A 16,199-nucleotide genomic window follows, 5' to 3' on the forward strand; every position below is an offset into this window, starting at 1 on the left:
GTAAATGAAGTCACTTTTTTCAAACACCGAGCAACTACAGTAGATGTTGGTTTGAGCAGCAGCAGCAGCAGCAGCTGACGCCCCCTGCTGGTCAGTGTGAGAGAGTCAAAACCTCAGATCTGCTGAACTGCAAAGATAACAGAAACACATCAACTACTGAAGCAGAGAAGAAACAGATGAGACTGAAGACTTCATGTCAGTAAACACTCATTAAAATAATGGTTCATTCTTCCTCAGGAATGAAATAAAGTGTAAAAACCTGCAGCTCAAAGCTCCAAAACACCCCGTAATGATTCACGTCTGATTGCTTTATTGATCGACTTCTTTGCACTGAGCTGACATTCACAGGACGTCCTTCCTCTGCAAACTTTATCCCCAACCACGACTGTGAGACAAACCTCCATCTATACGTCTATAACCTAAAACATTTGATTAGTGAATCGTGTGCGGGGCAGGAATCACTGCCTGGGAGGCGAGGTTCAGGGTAAAAATCTAATCATCTTGACTAATGCCGGTGATCAGCGGTTGGTTGAACATATTGCCCTACAAAAATACAATATGTGTGTAGACTTTGTGTAGTTTTTATGTGTGCAGAGGCTTTAGGAGACTGAAGAAGTAAACAAAACCAGAAAAACGTGATGTTGCAGCACAAGCGCAGTAGATATAAAAAGCATAAACATTCCCATGCGAATCACAAACACTGGAGATACTGTACGGTGACCACTTAAGTGACATTTTAAGTGGATGAAAATTAACTACCAACAACAACAATAAACATAAACATAACATTTGCCGTCTTTAGTGTATTTAAAGTTGGGAAGAAGAAGAAGAGTAATTCACTTGCAAAATAATATTTAAATTCCTCTTGTGTGGGAAAACTCTGGACAATCATCTGTGTTGTACAGTGTTTATACTACAGAGAAACTGTTTAAGGACAACTAAACCTGGAAATATTGAGGGCAGAGGATTGTGGGTAACCAGGTCTGGGCACAATAACATGGAAAGACAATGTTTTGATATCACTTTCTGATCTTAAAGCACCAATAATAGATATCATTCATAATAGTGTTGTGTGTGACTCGTATTGAGAATTACGCACTACAGAGAATTATCAGTGACTCTGCAGCTGTATAGTGAGTTTCAGCTCATTGTCTATCTGTCCGGCTGAAACTTTACTGTTCTGGTTCACTCTCAGAGCTCTCAAAGCATCGTTTTCAGAGAAAAAGCTGTAAAAAGCCACTGTACACTACCTGCTCAGCAGCAAACAGCAAACAGACACAGTTAGCTGTAGACTAGCTGGTGAACATAGTGGAGCATTTAGCAGCTAAACAGTCAGATATTTCCCTCAGGAGTTGGTAGAGAGCAAAAACAGAGCTAAAAGACAGTGAATATTGGACAGAAACACGACTCCACATGAATGATTATGTTGCTCCGTAACTGCTGGATGTGGAAATAAGCAACTGTTTGCTAACAAGTTCAACAAATCAACTTAAAAAGTGATGATGTGTCAGAGTTGTTGTCGCTACTTGTTCCAAAAACTACAGCTCCCATGAAAAAATTTCCAAGATGGCAGATCACATTTTACAAGTAACTATTTCTCTCTTATCCAATAATGTTCTCGTGTAATTTCTCCAACTTTTCATCTATAATCTCTGCTGTATAATATAGCAGAGCTCATAACTTGACTGGCCTCAGTCTCAATTATGTTAAAAGCAGCTAAAAACGGAAATATTAAGTATTTATCATCCTCATCTGGAGAAACGGATTAACCTGCACCACATACTGTTGAGCACAGTAATGCTGTACATCTGCATTTTCAGTCATTTGCATGATTGTCAATTTGAAAATGTTTCTTTATTGAACCCAAAACTAACAAACATGCATTCATCCTTATAAAAAGGTGTTTTAGAGCTTTGCAGGTTCTGCACTGTTTCATCCGTCTGATCCACTCGTGATCAGTGTTAGATCATCACAATGTGTTGCTGCCTGAGGTTTAACACACTTTCATGAAAAACACACAGAGACGAGAAAACAAACACTTACGACAATTAACAGAGCTTATGTCCTTTTTGCTTAGCGCGGAACTATTTTATCATACATATTATCATCGAGTAGAGGAGCAGAGTTTTATTTAACAGTTTATGTTCATCTCAGGACGAAGGAAAAACAGGGCGGACGTGCTGCAACTCCTGAAGTTGAGCAGTTTTTCAGATGTGAAGTAAAATATATCAAACACTCATCTACTGAACTATCATTAAGATTAACAAAATGTGCATGTCAGTTTTTTTTTTCTCACGTTGGAGCCAAACTCTCTTTAAATGTCACAGTCATCGGATCGTTGAATGCTTCAGAAGAGGCCTTTAAAACAGTGGTTCTCAAAGTGGGGTCCGGGGACCCTCAGGGGTCCTTGCTGGGGCTCCAGGGGCCCCCAGCAAAAAGTAGAATCATTTATTTTCACTATAACTCGATCTGTAAGTAACACAATGACAGAATATGTGACTATTTTGGTCATGGGTTTCACTTTCTGTAATAAAACATCTAAAAGCAAAAATCAGATGGTGACACTGGGACTAAATCTTATCAGATGGGGGGTCGGTGGTTTAATTTGTGTCAGTTTAAGGGTCCTCGATGTGAAACAGTTTGCTATAAAATGTTTCCCGCACTGTGTCACTCCATAAACAAACATGAATTCACACACCGAAACGCTCACATACCGACTCCACTGTCTGAATCATCATTAAATACACAAACGAACCAGTGCTGACAAACCTTCACCAGTGAACACAAACACGGGTCAGAAAGAAGCTCCATTATTACCTCGATTTGAGCTTTTATGCATTTTTAATGTCAAGGAACAAAATTAGTTTAATTCTTGATATCAATCATCTGTATAAGATACTTTTATAGTTTACTGGTCATTAATTAAAGTTGGATTCTTGAGCTGAAGAACTGAATTTCTGAATGATATTTCATTAATCATATGAAGAATCGTTATCAGGTGATTGGATATGATTTATTGAGTCATTTTGGTGTCAACAAATTTTCATTTTTGAAGCAGTTTCAATACCATAAATTATCACCAAATATTAAATGTTCAACTCAATTTCAACAATTTAATAATTAAAAGTCTTGATATGTGTTTGAGGGAAAACAAACTAATATGTAAGCACACAATATCAATTCATACACTTGACATTTATGTGAATGTTTTGGTAATTTTATTCTTTTAAATGTAATCAGCTCGTCCGAATTATAGCTCTCAAAGTTTGTTTTTTTTTGTACCTGCGTACAACTGAATTATTGATATCAAAGAAAAACTATGAAAAGCTAAAAGGATCTGCACTGATTTCTATCACTAAAAGCCTTTCAGTTAGTCTGGTTGATGAGATCTCTGCTCAAGGAAGGAAGGAAGAGTTATATAATCAGACAGAACAAGTGGAAACACCTGTGCAGGTTCACCAGGAGTCAGCAGGAGCTTCAACCTCAATAAACTATTAAAAAAAAGGATATTTAAAGATCATAATTGGCTCTTGTGTTAAGTGAAGGAATAACACTGTGAGTTGGACACTCTGTACAGTTGTTGCTACATTAACAAACATAAAAAAAACATTTTGTCTGTGTGAATGTCCACATGTTTGGTTTTTTTTTTAAAGTAAGCATAGTGTAAGAATACACACACACATATATATACTGTATATTCAGTACTGCAACAGAATATTAGTCTGTTGGAGATTCGGTTGTGCACAAATAATGAATTTCTGAAATTGGGATATAAACAAACTCTTTTGATTTACTGTTGATTCCATTGATTTGGAGCTTAAAGGATAACGCTGCTGATACTCTATATTTTTCTTAAAGCCGTCAAATCCAAGAAAATATCAAAACCAACAATGTGTAATCCGTCTCTCGATACTTTCTGACTTCTCTGCTCTTTAAAAAGGCTCAAACCAGCCGGTCACTGTAGACGTGTTGTGTTTGTTGGGGACTGTTTTCAGCAGCGGATGAATCCACATTCAGTGCTCTGGTGAGTAGTTCTGGCAGCAGGACGGTGTGTGTGTGGCGTTGAGTCAAGATAAACTACAGTGTGTGTGTGTGTGTGTGTTCGTGGTGACGAAGGAACATGTTACTGATGTGTTTTTAATAGTTTTTGGACGACAGCAGAGGTCAGAGGGATCAGATATGTCAGACTCTGAATACGCACTAAAACTTGTTAGTAGATCAGTTCTTTGTTGGTTTTGGTGTTTTCAGGGGATTTGTTGACAATAAAAATATAGAATATCAGCAGACTAACTAGCCTCATTTGGCAAACATCCTGTTTGCACTGGACTGGAGTCACCTAAACGTCAGGTGATTTAGGATTTTAACCCCCACATCTGCATCTTGTGTGGCGCATTCAACTGCCAAAAACAAACCCTGAATTTGGCTTGTTCACACTTTTCATACAGATATTTTAACACGTAATTCGCACACAAAGATGAATCCTTCATGTTGTTCCATGCGCTGCCTCACTACGTGACAAGCTAACAGCTGACTTCATATTTGTAGCTGTGAGGCGGTTACATTTTTAAAAAGACGCAAATTACCTTTAGCCGCACGGTTGTTGAATCCAAATTGATTACATTGATTGCTTCTCAGATGGTTTCGGGTCAAACTAGCAAACTAACGGACTGTTTTGAATAAAAAGGGACAGCCCTATTGCTACCTAATTAGCTTATTAGCTAACAAGATAATTATCTATACATAAAATCAGTTGGACGTAATGTGACAACATGATCAGTTTTCAGTCCGTTTTAAATCCGACAAAATTTAGTCCGTTCAAGTCTTCAGAAATGCATTCAGGTGTTTGCAGTCGCTCCTGGACTGCAGACCTCCAACATGGCTGCCCGGCGGTGTGTTACATTAATTAAAAGCCCTCAGTGTTATTGTGTATCTCTACAGCATATTAACGCTGCACACACAGCACAATACTCAGATTAATTTAGCGTGTTTGCAGACGAGTCAGAGCAGTTCGTATAAATCAATCTCTCCTCCAGGCCAGCAGGGCGGCGCTACCTCCACCCCGCCTGCCTCCTACACGTCGGTGCTGACGCTGTGGGTGACCACCTCCCTCATGGTGACGGAGCGGATGAGGTTGAGCTTCTGGTAGAAGCTGGCCAGGTCCATGGGCAGTTCCAGGTCCTGCTGCTGCACAGTCCTGTAGCTGATCCTGCGGCCGCCGTTGCACAGCCTCTCCGGGTGCTGCAGGTAGAAGGGCAGCGAGCAGCGGGCGCACGTCGGGCAGAAGGTGTGAGAGCGCTGGCACCTGCGAGGCGGGGGGTCGGGTGAGAAGCTGGCAGGCCCGTTGGCCTCGGTGAGGAAGGTGGGCGGGTAGGCCTCGGGCTCGTCGCTGTAGAGCTCCGGCGTCGGGGGCGTCGGAGGAGCTGACAGAGCCAGGGGGCGGGACGGCGACATGGTGGCGAGCTCTGGTTCCTCCTCTTCCCCCTTCTCAGACTCCTCCCTCTTACAGCAGTAATACTAGAAAACCAAACACAGGATGAAAGGACTCAAGGTTCAAAATTTAGGATGTATCCTGTGGAGTTTTTTGTAAACTAAAGACGATTTCGTGTTTTTGTGTATCTGAGGTGGGAACGAGAACGTAAACATAGGAAGAAGCTTCCATCCTGAAGCTGCTTCAACTGTCCAGTTCATTTCTCTCACATCCCAGCATGCAAAGCGCACTTGGCTACGGAAGCCACTTAGCTCAAACTCGCAGCCTTGTAGTTGGTCAGATCAAGTTTGGATCACGTTCCCGCCACAAACGAACCGCTCTAGAATTAATCTGTGAGTACGATTGTTGTGTTCAGACCAACAACTTCTCCAAATTAAATGGCCAAATGTGTGTTTTCTAATCTTGCGCCCACATCTGTCTGAGTTTTCCAAAACCGTCACACATCACTGTTAAATAATGATGTTTTCTGATGTGCTGTGTTTAAGGTCTGGTCAGGTTTAGGTAAAGATCATGGTTTAAATGGTTTAAATGATCACTTTGTTCAGGGTTAGAGAAACACATGTTGTGGGTTAAAGTTACTACTTCCTTACGGTTAGGCCACCTTCACTGTCATAACTGTGAAGGAGTTTCCATATATCATATTCTTCTCTTCATATAGGACTTGTTAGACCCAGCAGACGGGGAGAGAGAGAGAGCCAGCTGGCCTCTCTTTGGTCAGGCTGAGCTCTCCTCATGGTCGTTCTCATGAGAACCGGCGCTGAAGTAAACAATCTTATAGCGAGGCCTCTGATTATGTTATGACTCAAGCCAAATCTGTCTGGTAAACAAATCCTTATCTGGACTTTAACTAGCCGTTGCTCACATCTTTGCCCTCGGACTTTGGGTAACATTTCACAGTATCAACTCCGTGCTGTATCCCAAATGTCTACTTAATTGTTTAAGTGTCATTCATTAAATCCTTTTTTTTTTGCTCAAGACATCTGAGGTCTCCTGGTATTTCTGAATTACCCGGCTCTAAAGATTTCCATCACAGTGGCTACAATAATAACCACGGGGTTAAGGTTAGGGGACGATCGTAGTTACGCTTTTTAAAATACTGTCCCGACTCACGGTGGGAAACAGGAAACGGACAGCGGTCTCCTGTGGTCCACTGTTGGGTTAATGCCCCCGTCAACCCCTCCTCCTCCTCTGAATGAGGAAATGTTTCCACATATATATACAGTACGTCATCTGAACTGCAGCACTGCTCAGGGTCATAAATACTACGGCTGCTAGATGGCATCTCTCACTTTAACATAACTAAAGGTCGTTTTTGGGCGACTGACATTTCAACCTATCCTGTTGTTTTTCAGTCCAGATCCAACTTGTTCAGATCCAATGAATATTAGAAGTCACTGTTCTCATTTATGAATGAAAATCAGTTATACTTATCTTGTTTTTTTCACTAAATGTGTAAAATAGTGAAAAAAATCATACCTGCAACCTACATAAACACAGTACAGCGACGATGGTCAGTAAGATGACTGTAGCCAGAATTCCACCTGCGATGACCACTGTCCCGGCTGACATTCGAAATCCTCTCCATCAACAGCCTGCGGAGGAAGAGGAGGAGGAGGAAGAGGAGGAGGAAAATGACAGCAGAAGAGGAGAAAAATGGAGGATAAAAGAAAGGAAAGGGAGAAAAGAAACAAGGGAGGGGAGGGGGGAAGAAGACATGAAAGATAAGAGGCAATAGAGAGAAGAGGTGAGAAGATAATACAGAGGAAGAGTAGTGAGAGAAGGAAGAGAGAGAAGAGAAAGAGATGAAGACAACAAAGAGATAAAGGAGAATTGGCTCAAGATTTAAAAAAAGAAAGTGAAAGGGTGAGAGAGGGAATGAAGAAGCAGAGGAGGTTAGAAGAGAAATAATGATGTTGCTGTAAAATTTTACGACTTGAGTGTGCAGCTCCAAAATGTTAACGGGTTTTCTTTTGCCAGCAGCCATTACTGAAAATATTGCTGATCGATTTTTATCTTTCATCTTTTAAAGACTCAGCCAGCTCACATATTTGGCAGTAAACTAAAGGCCCGAGACAAAAAAATAAATTAAGACAAGCACACACACACACACACTTCCTGTCACTCTGATTGTGATGATGATAAATCTGACTGATGCCGCTCTCAGTAATGACCACATGGATGTCAGCAGCAGGAAACACATCGTTACTGATCTCTAGATTTTACCCTGAACTGAGGCTTCCAGGCTGCTCTTTAAGGCTGCGTACCCCAACAATGTCTATCAATCTAATTATTTTCTTACTCTTTCCCTTTCTGACTTTTGTAGCTTTGGCTGTATTTAAATATTTCTGTCAATATTAACAAAGATCATGAGTTAATAGCCGAGATCTGAGAACACGTGACATGACTAATAAGCAAAGTCAGACGAGCAGACAGACTTTAAACAAACCAAAAGTTTATCCAGAAGATAAAGCTCTTTGTTTGGAGGTGAAACAGAGAGTGAGCGCACCTGAAATGTCTTTAATAATGCCTCACAGTTTGGGTGGTAATTTTCCAGTTTGACTTATACTTTTCTCTTCCACATGAGTTCATCTAACATGGAAATTTGTTTCCAATCTGTCCGATTGTGTCTCTTGACCTGTTGGACTTCTCGGCCATGAACTTGGTGAGTCAACAAGTCATCCAAACTAAACCTCGTCTACTTGAGTGCCTTCCAAAACCAAACATGATTCATATATTACTTTTCTGATCTGCCGTCTCTTTTAAAGAGGAACTCCTCCGATCTTCCATCTCAGCGTATGTTTCCAGGTGTTCTATGTGTAAAAAGTTGTATAAAGTGTCTTCAGAAGGAACTGTGTGAAATCTGATAAATTGATGAAGTGATGTCACTTGAGTCAGCGTCAGTTGGGACTAGTATTTGTATCTGTATTTGTTGAGGCAGCAAAATTATTTGTATTTGAATAAAAGTGGAAAGAAGCTTAAAAATCCTGTTTTTATTTTTAATCACACTTTTAATTTTAGAAAATTAAAGTGTTAAAATAAGTGTTCATGAATAAACTACCTTACGGAGGTCCCCACACTGGGTCTTGAACTAGAGTCTCCCAGATCATAGACAACTGCACTGACTACTGAGCTAAAACTACTCATCGCCTCATTGTTGACAGACCTCTACCTATTTATACACCCATAACAACCTAACTTTGTAGAAAGGAGAAGGGGAGTATGTCGCGTATGTCAGTAGTTCAGCTTTATCTCTGGCGAACACCCCCAACTCCAGGAGTGACGTCCAAATTAGGAAATGTGCGTCATGTAGCAGGTGGATGTGACTCCCCTCTTTGAGACCTGCTGATAGACGTCACAGCGGAGAGACACTGAGATAGCGATGTAACCGACTTGCATGCTGGTATTTGACATGGGTTTTTTTTCTTCCCAAAAACAAATTAATTTTTAAAACATTTGTATGAAATAAATATTTGTAAAAAAACAAACAAACACTGTTTGTGCTTTGCCGAATAATGTATTTGTATTCGGGCACACCCCTAATTGGGACTGAAGACTACAAGTTTGAAACTGAAAAAAATCTGGGGGTGAGGAGTTAGCTGTAGATCCTCATCTCTGCTGGAGGCTAACAGCTCCAGGCTACATTAGCCGCTACTAGCGTAACACACCTGAATTTGTACAGTCGTGCTGCATTGTGGGTAATGCGGGTGCCAAATTTTGACAATAAAGAAAAATGCCTGCAATCAAAAAGACGATATCTCTGGTTCATTGATCTTGATGTTTTTTAAATTGTCCAGCATGAGTCTGACAACGTTATAGGATTGCAATGCTAAATCGGCGGATTACTCTTTTAAGGTTAAGGTTTGGTTAGATATAGACAGAGAATGATTGAGGTCATGATTGAAAGAAAGCAACATTGAGTGTTGGAAGAAAACAGCAAACAAACAGCGGTCTTCCTGCCCCCCCCCCCCCCCCTACAGCTCAATGAAAACAACTCTAGAAAAATCACACTAATCCTTCCTTTGAGTCAGGTCAACAGGTCATTTCAGGCATTTGAACAAATTACAAATGCTGCTGTTCTTCATGTGAGGACAGTAACTACAACATTCAGAACCATTACTACAATAATAAGACACATGTTGTGTTCCTTTAAGGTTATTGCGATTGTTGGGGTTACAGTCTAAAGGTTGCCGATCGATCCCTGTAAGATCAGCGAAATTTAGAAGGTCTACCTGAGAGGGTCAACTGGGGGTAAAAACAGTTTTCTTGATTTGTTCAAGCAACAAAAGCAGGAAAACTGAAACTGTAAATGGTTTCCAAGTTTGACTGCTTACAAGGATCTTAACCCTCCTGTTGTCCTTGGGTCATTTTTGACCCGGGACGACAACAGGTGTCATTATGTGCTGTCATCAAAAAAAAATTGAAGAGGTTTCAAAACAGTATCTTGACTAAGAAATTATGAATTATTTTAACTATAGCTGAGATCAGAGGAAAATATGTTGATGAATTATGGCAGACTGGGTAAAAATTGACACGAGGACAACAGGAGGGTTAAACCTGATCTTCTTATTGACAGAGTTACTACATGTCTTTTCCATGTACGTCATATGTTGTAATATCCACAATAGTTTAACAACTGTGGAAACACAAAAAGTGATACTGCAGATGTCCAAACATTATGGTTATGAGTCAAGATCTGAAGTTGTAAGGAACTTCCTTTTCTATGATTTCTAAGCAGATTTATGGTTTATCAGTGATGGACATAGAAGATATTGATTTCCCCAGAAAATGCAAGTCATATTGATTGAAGTATCTGGTCTGTGTGTTCAGATTTAGCTGATTTATTGAGGCTCACAGATGTTTTTTAAGCTTCTAAGTTTGTGGTTAGAATTTCACAGGCTAACTGCATTCCATTAAACATTTTGCATTTTTTACTTTAAGACATTCAGCTGAGTGCTCCCAAAGCAACCAGACAATTAAACAATAAGACAGTCAGCAGAGCGCAAAGCTTCAGAGCTGCAGCCTCCAGCACCGTTTCTGATGGTTTATTGTTTGTCTTCCTGCGCATTATGGTTAAAAAAACAATCATTATCTAGTAGTTAAAAGCTATTTTCTACATCTTCTCCAGTATTGAATCAGCTCAGGCCAAAGGGGACATGACCACTAAATTAAAAAAATCTGCTGTTGACTTTTTGAGATCTACGACGACAACAAAAAGACGTAGAAATAGAAAAAGCCATGAGGTATTTTATGAAAGTATCAGCATTAAAAACAATCACTTAAGTACCCAGATAATAGTTAAGTTTTTAAACAGAGAGGAAAATAGGAGACAATGAAAGAGATACATTTGGGATGGGGATGATTTTTATACAGCAGATGGAGAAATAATTTAGAGGAAAGGTGACACGAGGTACTTCTTCTCGAGTTTCCCTTTTTTTGTTGCCACTGTGTCAGTGAGGACAAGTCAAGTAGCGAGTCAGTTTATAAGTGAAAGCGAGAGAGATATTATGCATTTTATTATTCACTTTTCCTTCATGTTTTATGCAATAAATCTGGTCCCAAATCAGAATTAAGTGTGCATTAGCAAACGGAAAGAAAAGTTAAAACACTTCAGGGACACCAACAAATGTTCCTCAACATTTAATGTGACGACAGATGGAAATTTAACAGCTTAACCCCCTGCAGGCTCCTGCACTATTGTGCTCTATTAGAAGCAGTAGAAAGATCCTCCTGAAGAGTGAAATCATTCATCCATGATGTTACATTATGAATTGCTAATATCCAGCTTACCTTCATGTTTTATACAATAAATCAGGAACCAAAGCAGCATTTAAAAACTGTGCACTGATGAATAGTCAAATACCGAGCAGGCATATATGCAGAGAGTCACGTGAGGAGAGTTGTGACTGAAGCGAAACCGTCGTCATCTTGTTTCCTTTCCTTTCTCGCGTGGGTGTGACGAGACTCGGCAGGAGTGTGTCGTATCGTCACACCAGACACATCGTCCAACCCCCACAAAAATAGCCCAGAGCTTCGACATGGAAAAGCTCTCTGGGCAGGTAACAGATCTGCTGAGGAGACGTTACAGGTCGATCGCTTCTATAGATTCTCTGGAAATCTTCCACCGTTGGACAAAAACATCTCTTCAAGGAACCATTAAAGGCTGCATTTCGTTCCCAAAATCACCTGACGTTCCTCCAATACTTGTCCTAATATTTATCTCTTAAAAAATACATTTCAGCCTCCAAACCATCTGCTTGGTTTGATACCACTTGGAGTCCGCAGGATAATGTATCTTTTGTGATCTTGGTGAACTCGTCCTTTAAAGCTTTAGACAATATTTGTATCATAGATGTGCACACGATGATTATTCCTCGTATTCTGCTGAGATGCTGGTTTGTACTGAAGTTCTTTGAGAAATTAACAATGTAGTACAAAGTCAAGACATTGTGATATGTCGTACAACAGGCTAGTAGAGTTAAAGTAGATGCTCAGGGTCGTCTGCCTTACACAGAACTACTCTGGAGACTATTAGTCTTTGGAGCCATTTCTAAACAAACCAACCGCAATCTTTGGGGTGAAGGAACATGTCACCCAGTGCAGCTGTGGGGCTCATTAACAGGTTTTTAATAGTTTTTGGACAACAACGGAGGTCTACGACACAGAGGAACAAGATATATCAGGCTTTGGATACACATACAACACTTGTAAGTTGGTCAATTCATTGTTAGTTTGGCTCCAAACATGAGATTTGTTGACCATACCAAATATATAGAAAATCACCAGACTTGCCCTTCAAATTAAAGACCTGAATGAATGAAGTGACTATGTATAATATTAAATGAGAAGCTTGCAGTGGCCAACCCACAGAGAATTATCAGCAACTCTACAGCACTTTTCAGCCTGTTTTAGCTGCTAGTTTTGGTTTTACGGCACATTTATTATAAATTTTAATGTGTTGCTGTTTTCATCAAATAACTAAGAAACCCAATCCTTTCCTGTCTCATCATGATAAAGTCAGCTCCATAAAGAAATTATTGTCCCAGTCCTGACCTCAGCCCCATCCAACACCTTTGGGAGGAACTGGAACGAGACCTTATCACCAACATCAGTCTCGTGGCTAAATGGGAGCAAATTCCTGCAGCCAGGTTCCAACATCTGATGGAAAGGCCTGAAAATAGAAGACCGGAGGCTGTTACAACAACAGATGAATCAGATATGGCTGAAAGAGTCGAGTGTCCACATACTTATGGCCGTGTAGCGACTCATTATTTTAGCAAGTGGCCACTCCTCCTGTCAGGAACTTTCCTTTCTATCAACTTCAATTCTGTGTTTGTGAGTTGAAGCATCGCTCTGAGCTGCTCTCCTCATCAGCACCCGGAGGATCAACTCATCAAGCAAGCTAATGCATGGAGTTTCCATAGCGACGGTGCCCTGGACAACAGCATCCCTGGGGCCAAAGAGTCATTTACACCCACACAGTCAGCCAGCATCACACACAAATCAACAGACGGATACACACTCAAAAGGTCAGCGACCTAATTCATTCATCCATCCGTCCATCCAGCGTCAGTAAAGCTGCTCATCCACCTTTTGTCTCCAACATAAATCTCAGAGATGTAAAAAAAATATCATGTAGATTTTATATATAGTGTTTATAAAAGCAATTTCACTGCAAAAAATTGTATTTGGTGTTGTAAAAGTCTTGTTTTCTTAACATAAAGGAAAGAATCTGCTGGTAAAATAAGATTAATTCAACCTGTTTCCAATAAAGATCAACTAGTTATAAGAAATTCCTAGAAAGGAGTCACAGAAACAAGACAGAACGAGGGAGGTTGCTGCTTTTGAATAAAAATGATTATTTATTGGCAGATTTTCCCACATGTTGTAAGAAAATAAGACTTATGATGCAATAATTGACAAAAATATTACTTGGTAAGATAGAGAATTTGTTATAAATGTTATAAATACTGTGGAAAGTCGTATACAAGAACAAAAATAAATCATAAACTACTTATATTTCTAAGATTATAGCTGAGTTTTGTTTGTATTGGTGGTCGTTTGCATGCTGTTGTGCTTTTGTGGTTCACCAACGGTTTTTATTTATCGGTCACGCAGGTTATATAATGCAGCACGACAGCAGCTGATTTAGGCTCTGGCTGCTTTGTGTGAGTTAAAACCTTCCAGCTCAGACACCTCTGATCCAAAATGCATCACACTATGTCACTCCAAATGTCCTCACAGGATAAATAATAAGATATATGACTCTACATTGAGTCAGGGCCATAGCTACCATTAAGAAAACTGATGTCATGTCCTCAATATTTCTAGGAGGGAGTTTGGGACTTTTTTTTTGTACCCGGGAGAGTTTACATCCTGTGATATAAAAATGTACACATGGTGTGTATTTGAGATAGAAAATATATTTTATTTTGACTAGTTTTATGCCAATAAATAAATGCAGGATTTACTGTTTCTTCACTAGAATTGCAGTGTGGAGAAGGCTTTTGAAACAGCATTTAAAACTTCATGATGGGAAATATAATTTATAATTTTAGAGACTTTATGTCTGGTCAAAATTTTCTGTGTGTGTATGTGTGTGTGTGTGTGTGTGTGTGTGTGTGTGTGTGTGTGTGTGTGTGTGTGTGTGTTTGGAACATTACTATAAATTCCTAGGGAAGAATATCACACTTTTATGTTCCCTAAACCTCGACATTGGTGCGTGCACGGTGTTTTGCTTATATTTGATTAAAAAGGGTTGATTGTTTTCTTATTTTCAGTGAGTAAAAGTTGTTTATGGTGCAATTTTTTTTTACGCAAATTTACACAGACGCGCGTAAATCTCCACTCTGTCCGTTCAATAAGTTCCAGCAGCTTCCTTCACTCAGGTTTTAGGGTGTGGATTCATACACACACACACACACACACACACACACACTCAAGACTGTTATTGATACATTAAGTCTCTCTATCAGCAATTAAGCCCTGAAATTATCTTTGCATGCTGGCAAACATGTATTTCTTTACCCTGTTTAAACGGAACATTTAAATCAACTTCTTGAATTGCGTGCGTAAAAGAGAATAAATAGAGAAACATTGCAAGTATCGCAAGAGTTTTATTTTAATTAGCTATCACTCCATTAAGAACCAAGCTAGAACTAAAAATAAAACTTTTTAAACCTCCATAATGACAACTGAGCATCCTTTTTTTAATGCGGAGTCGGTGATGTTTTGGTGCATTTAACGCCTTTCAGCAGCTCCTCATTCCACTGCACAACCCAAAGAACCGTTTTCTGGCACTTCGTACAGTTACACCCACTTTGCTCCCCAGTGCGCCGCAGGAACCACAGACACTTCCATATAAACAGCTGATAATCTTACCCATCACATTAGTATTTGGATCGTCCCATCGCTTCCCTCCCGCGGCACCTCCAGCTCCGGGCGCCCCGGTTTGCGGGCAGAGGTGACGGGTAAGAGGGTCGAGTTTCCTCTTGGAGAGGTGTAACCAAAGCTAACGGCAGATTTTGTTTTCTTACATCCACATACACATCAGACCTGCAAGAATCAGGAGCAGAGATCTGTCTCAGTGCGCCAAAGAGACCAAAAAAAGGGCAAATTTTTGTCTTCACATTTCTTTTGTAATTTCACAAACTGCGCTTCCTCCACAGCTGGAGAGGTGTGAGATGCAGCAGGACTGCTGGGGGAGAAAATTTGACAAGACTTTTACTTAATGATGAAGTGTTTGCTAATAGTTTCTTATATCAATGTTCCATTAATTAAAGCGCAAATGTCTGCTCCAGAACAGGTTGGAGATTTTTGTTCTATAAAATCCACAGTTATTCCTGGGAAATATTTCCTCTCCGGCGTCCAACTTCTCTCTTCTCTTAAGCCCAAACGAAATCTTGAACAAACAGAAAGCAGATAAGCAGCCGAGTCCAAACACACAGGAGGACGAGTTTTTTTTTGTTTTTTTTTTGTTTTAGGAGAAAAGCTCTGCTCTGGTTATAATTATTTAGAGGATGTGTGTTCTGCACACCGGATCCGGTCTCATCCTGTCTGTGTTGCAGCGCGTTAATGTCATGCTGACCTGCCGGGATGTTGCCGTGCGTCACAGCAGCGCGCGCTGCAAAGAAGTACCTGAAGGATGCATCCAGGTCGCTTCAGATCCCGGTTTATAAAACAATCTTAATCTGAAACCTTTTGGGGGAATAATCAGCGCAATTAAGTCTTGTTTTCAAGGGTAAAAACTAATAGAGGGAAGAGTCTCAACTTGTTGACAGTTTGACTTATATGAGAACATTTTATCACTTGATTGCATTTGGTCACCTTGACGCGCTGCTCAAGGTGACTTCCAGGACTGTGAGAGTTTGCAGCTTCAGTTAGCACACCTGAACATGGTGAACAGACCTGCAGCATGAACACCAAGCAGCTCTTATTTGGAAATTATTCACTGGTGTTATTCATCAGGATTTGTTTGTTCTTAGTTGATATTTTGTACTAATTGAAAATTTCATATTGGTTGGTAGTAGCTCATAGTTAATAAAGTGATGGCATATGTTATGAACATTTGCTAGTAACACTTTACTTAAAGGACGGGTCTGCTATTTTTTCAAGTCTGTCTTAAATCAACAGTCAGGAGCCCAAATGAACACTGAAACATGTTTTTCTTGCTGTAATCATTCCTCCTGTTCATACTGACCATTAGAAGATCCCT

General features: G+C 40.1%; 1 protein-coding gene across 3 annotated transcripts; it reads right to left on the bottom strand.

Annotated features, from left to right (window-relative positions):
- Positions 1-30: 30 nt before the first annotated feature.
- Positions 31-15,841, bottom strand: LOC121903417 (protein FAM163B). Of its 3 annotated transcripts, XR_006098029.1 has the most exons (4): positions 14,867-15,841; positions 6,965-7,080; positions 4,584-5,514; positions 31-127 (listed from the first exon to the last, which is right to left on the bottom strand). XR_006098029.1 is itself a non-coding variant. In XM_042420417.1 (3 exons), the coding sequence occupies exons 2-3, from the start codon at positions 7,055-7,057 to the stop codon at positions 5,071-5,073; spliced, it is 537 nt and encodes a 178-aa protein (XP_042276351.1). In that variant the 5' UTR covers positions 7,058-7,080; positions 14,867-15,841; the 3' UTR covers positions 4,129-5,070. The 3 variants fall into 3 exon arrangements, 2 of the variants coding, with proteins under 2 accessions (XP_042276351.1, XP_042276352.1); XM_042420417.1 differs by lacking the exon at positions 31-127 and having other exon boundaries at positions 4,129-5,514; XM_042420418.1 differs by lacking the exons at positions 31-127; positions 14,867-15,841 and having other exon boundaries at positions 4,129-5,514; positions 6,965-7,112.
- Positions 15,842-16,199: the final 358 nt, after the last annotated feature.

Source organism: Thunnus maccoyii, chromosome 9 (assembly GCF_910596095.1).
Source record: "Thunnus maccoyii chromosome 9, fThuMac1.1, whole genome shotgun sequence".
In the NCBI taxonomy this organism is placed as follows: Eukaryota; Metazoa; Chordata; class Actinopteri; order Scombriformes; family Scombridae; genus Thunnus; species Thunnus maccoyii.

What these genes read in the sequence shown, in the direction of transcription:
- LOC121903417 (XM_042420417.1), bottom strand. Translation starts at nt 7,057, where the DNA reads ATGTCAGCCGGGACAGTGGTCATCGCAGGTGGAATTCTGGCTACAGTC. An exon ending in TGTGTTTATGTAGGTTGCAG is followed by an intron (nt 5,515 to 6,964) that starts GTATGATTTTTT and finishes TTGGTTTTCTAG; the next exon opens with TATTACTGCTGTAAGAGGGA.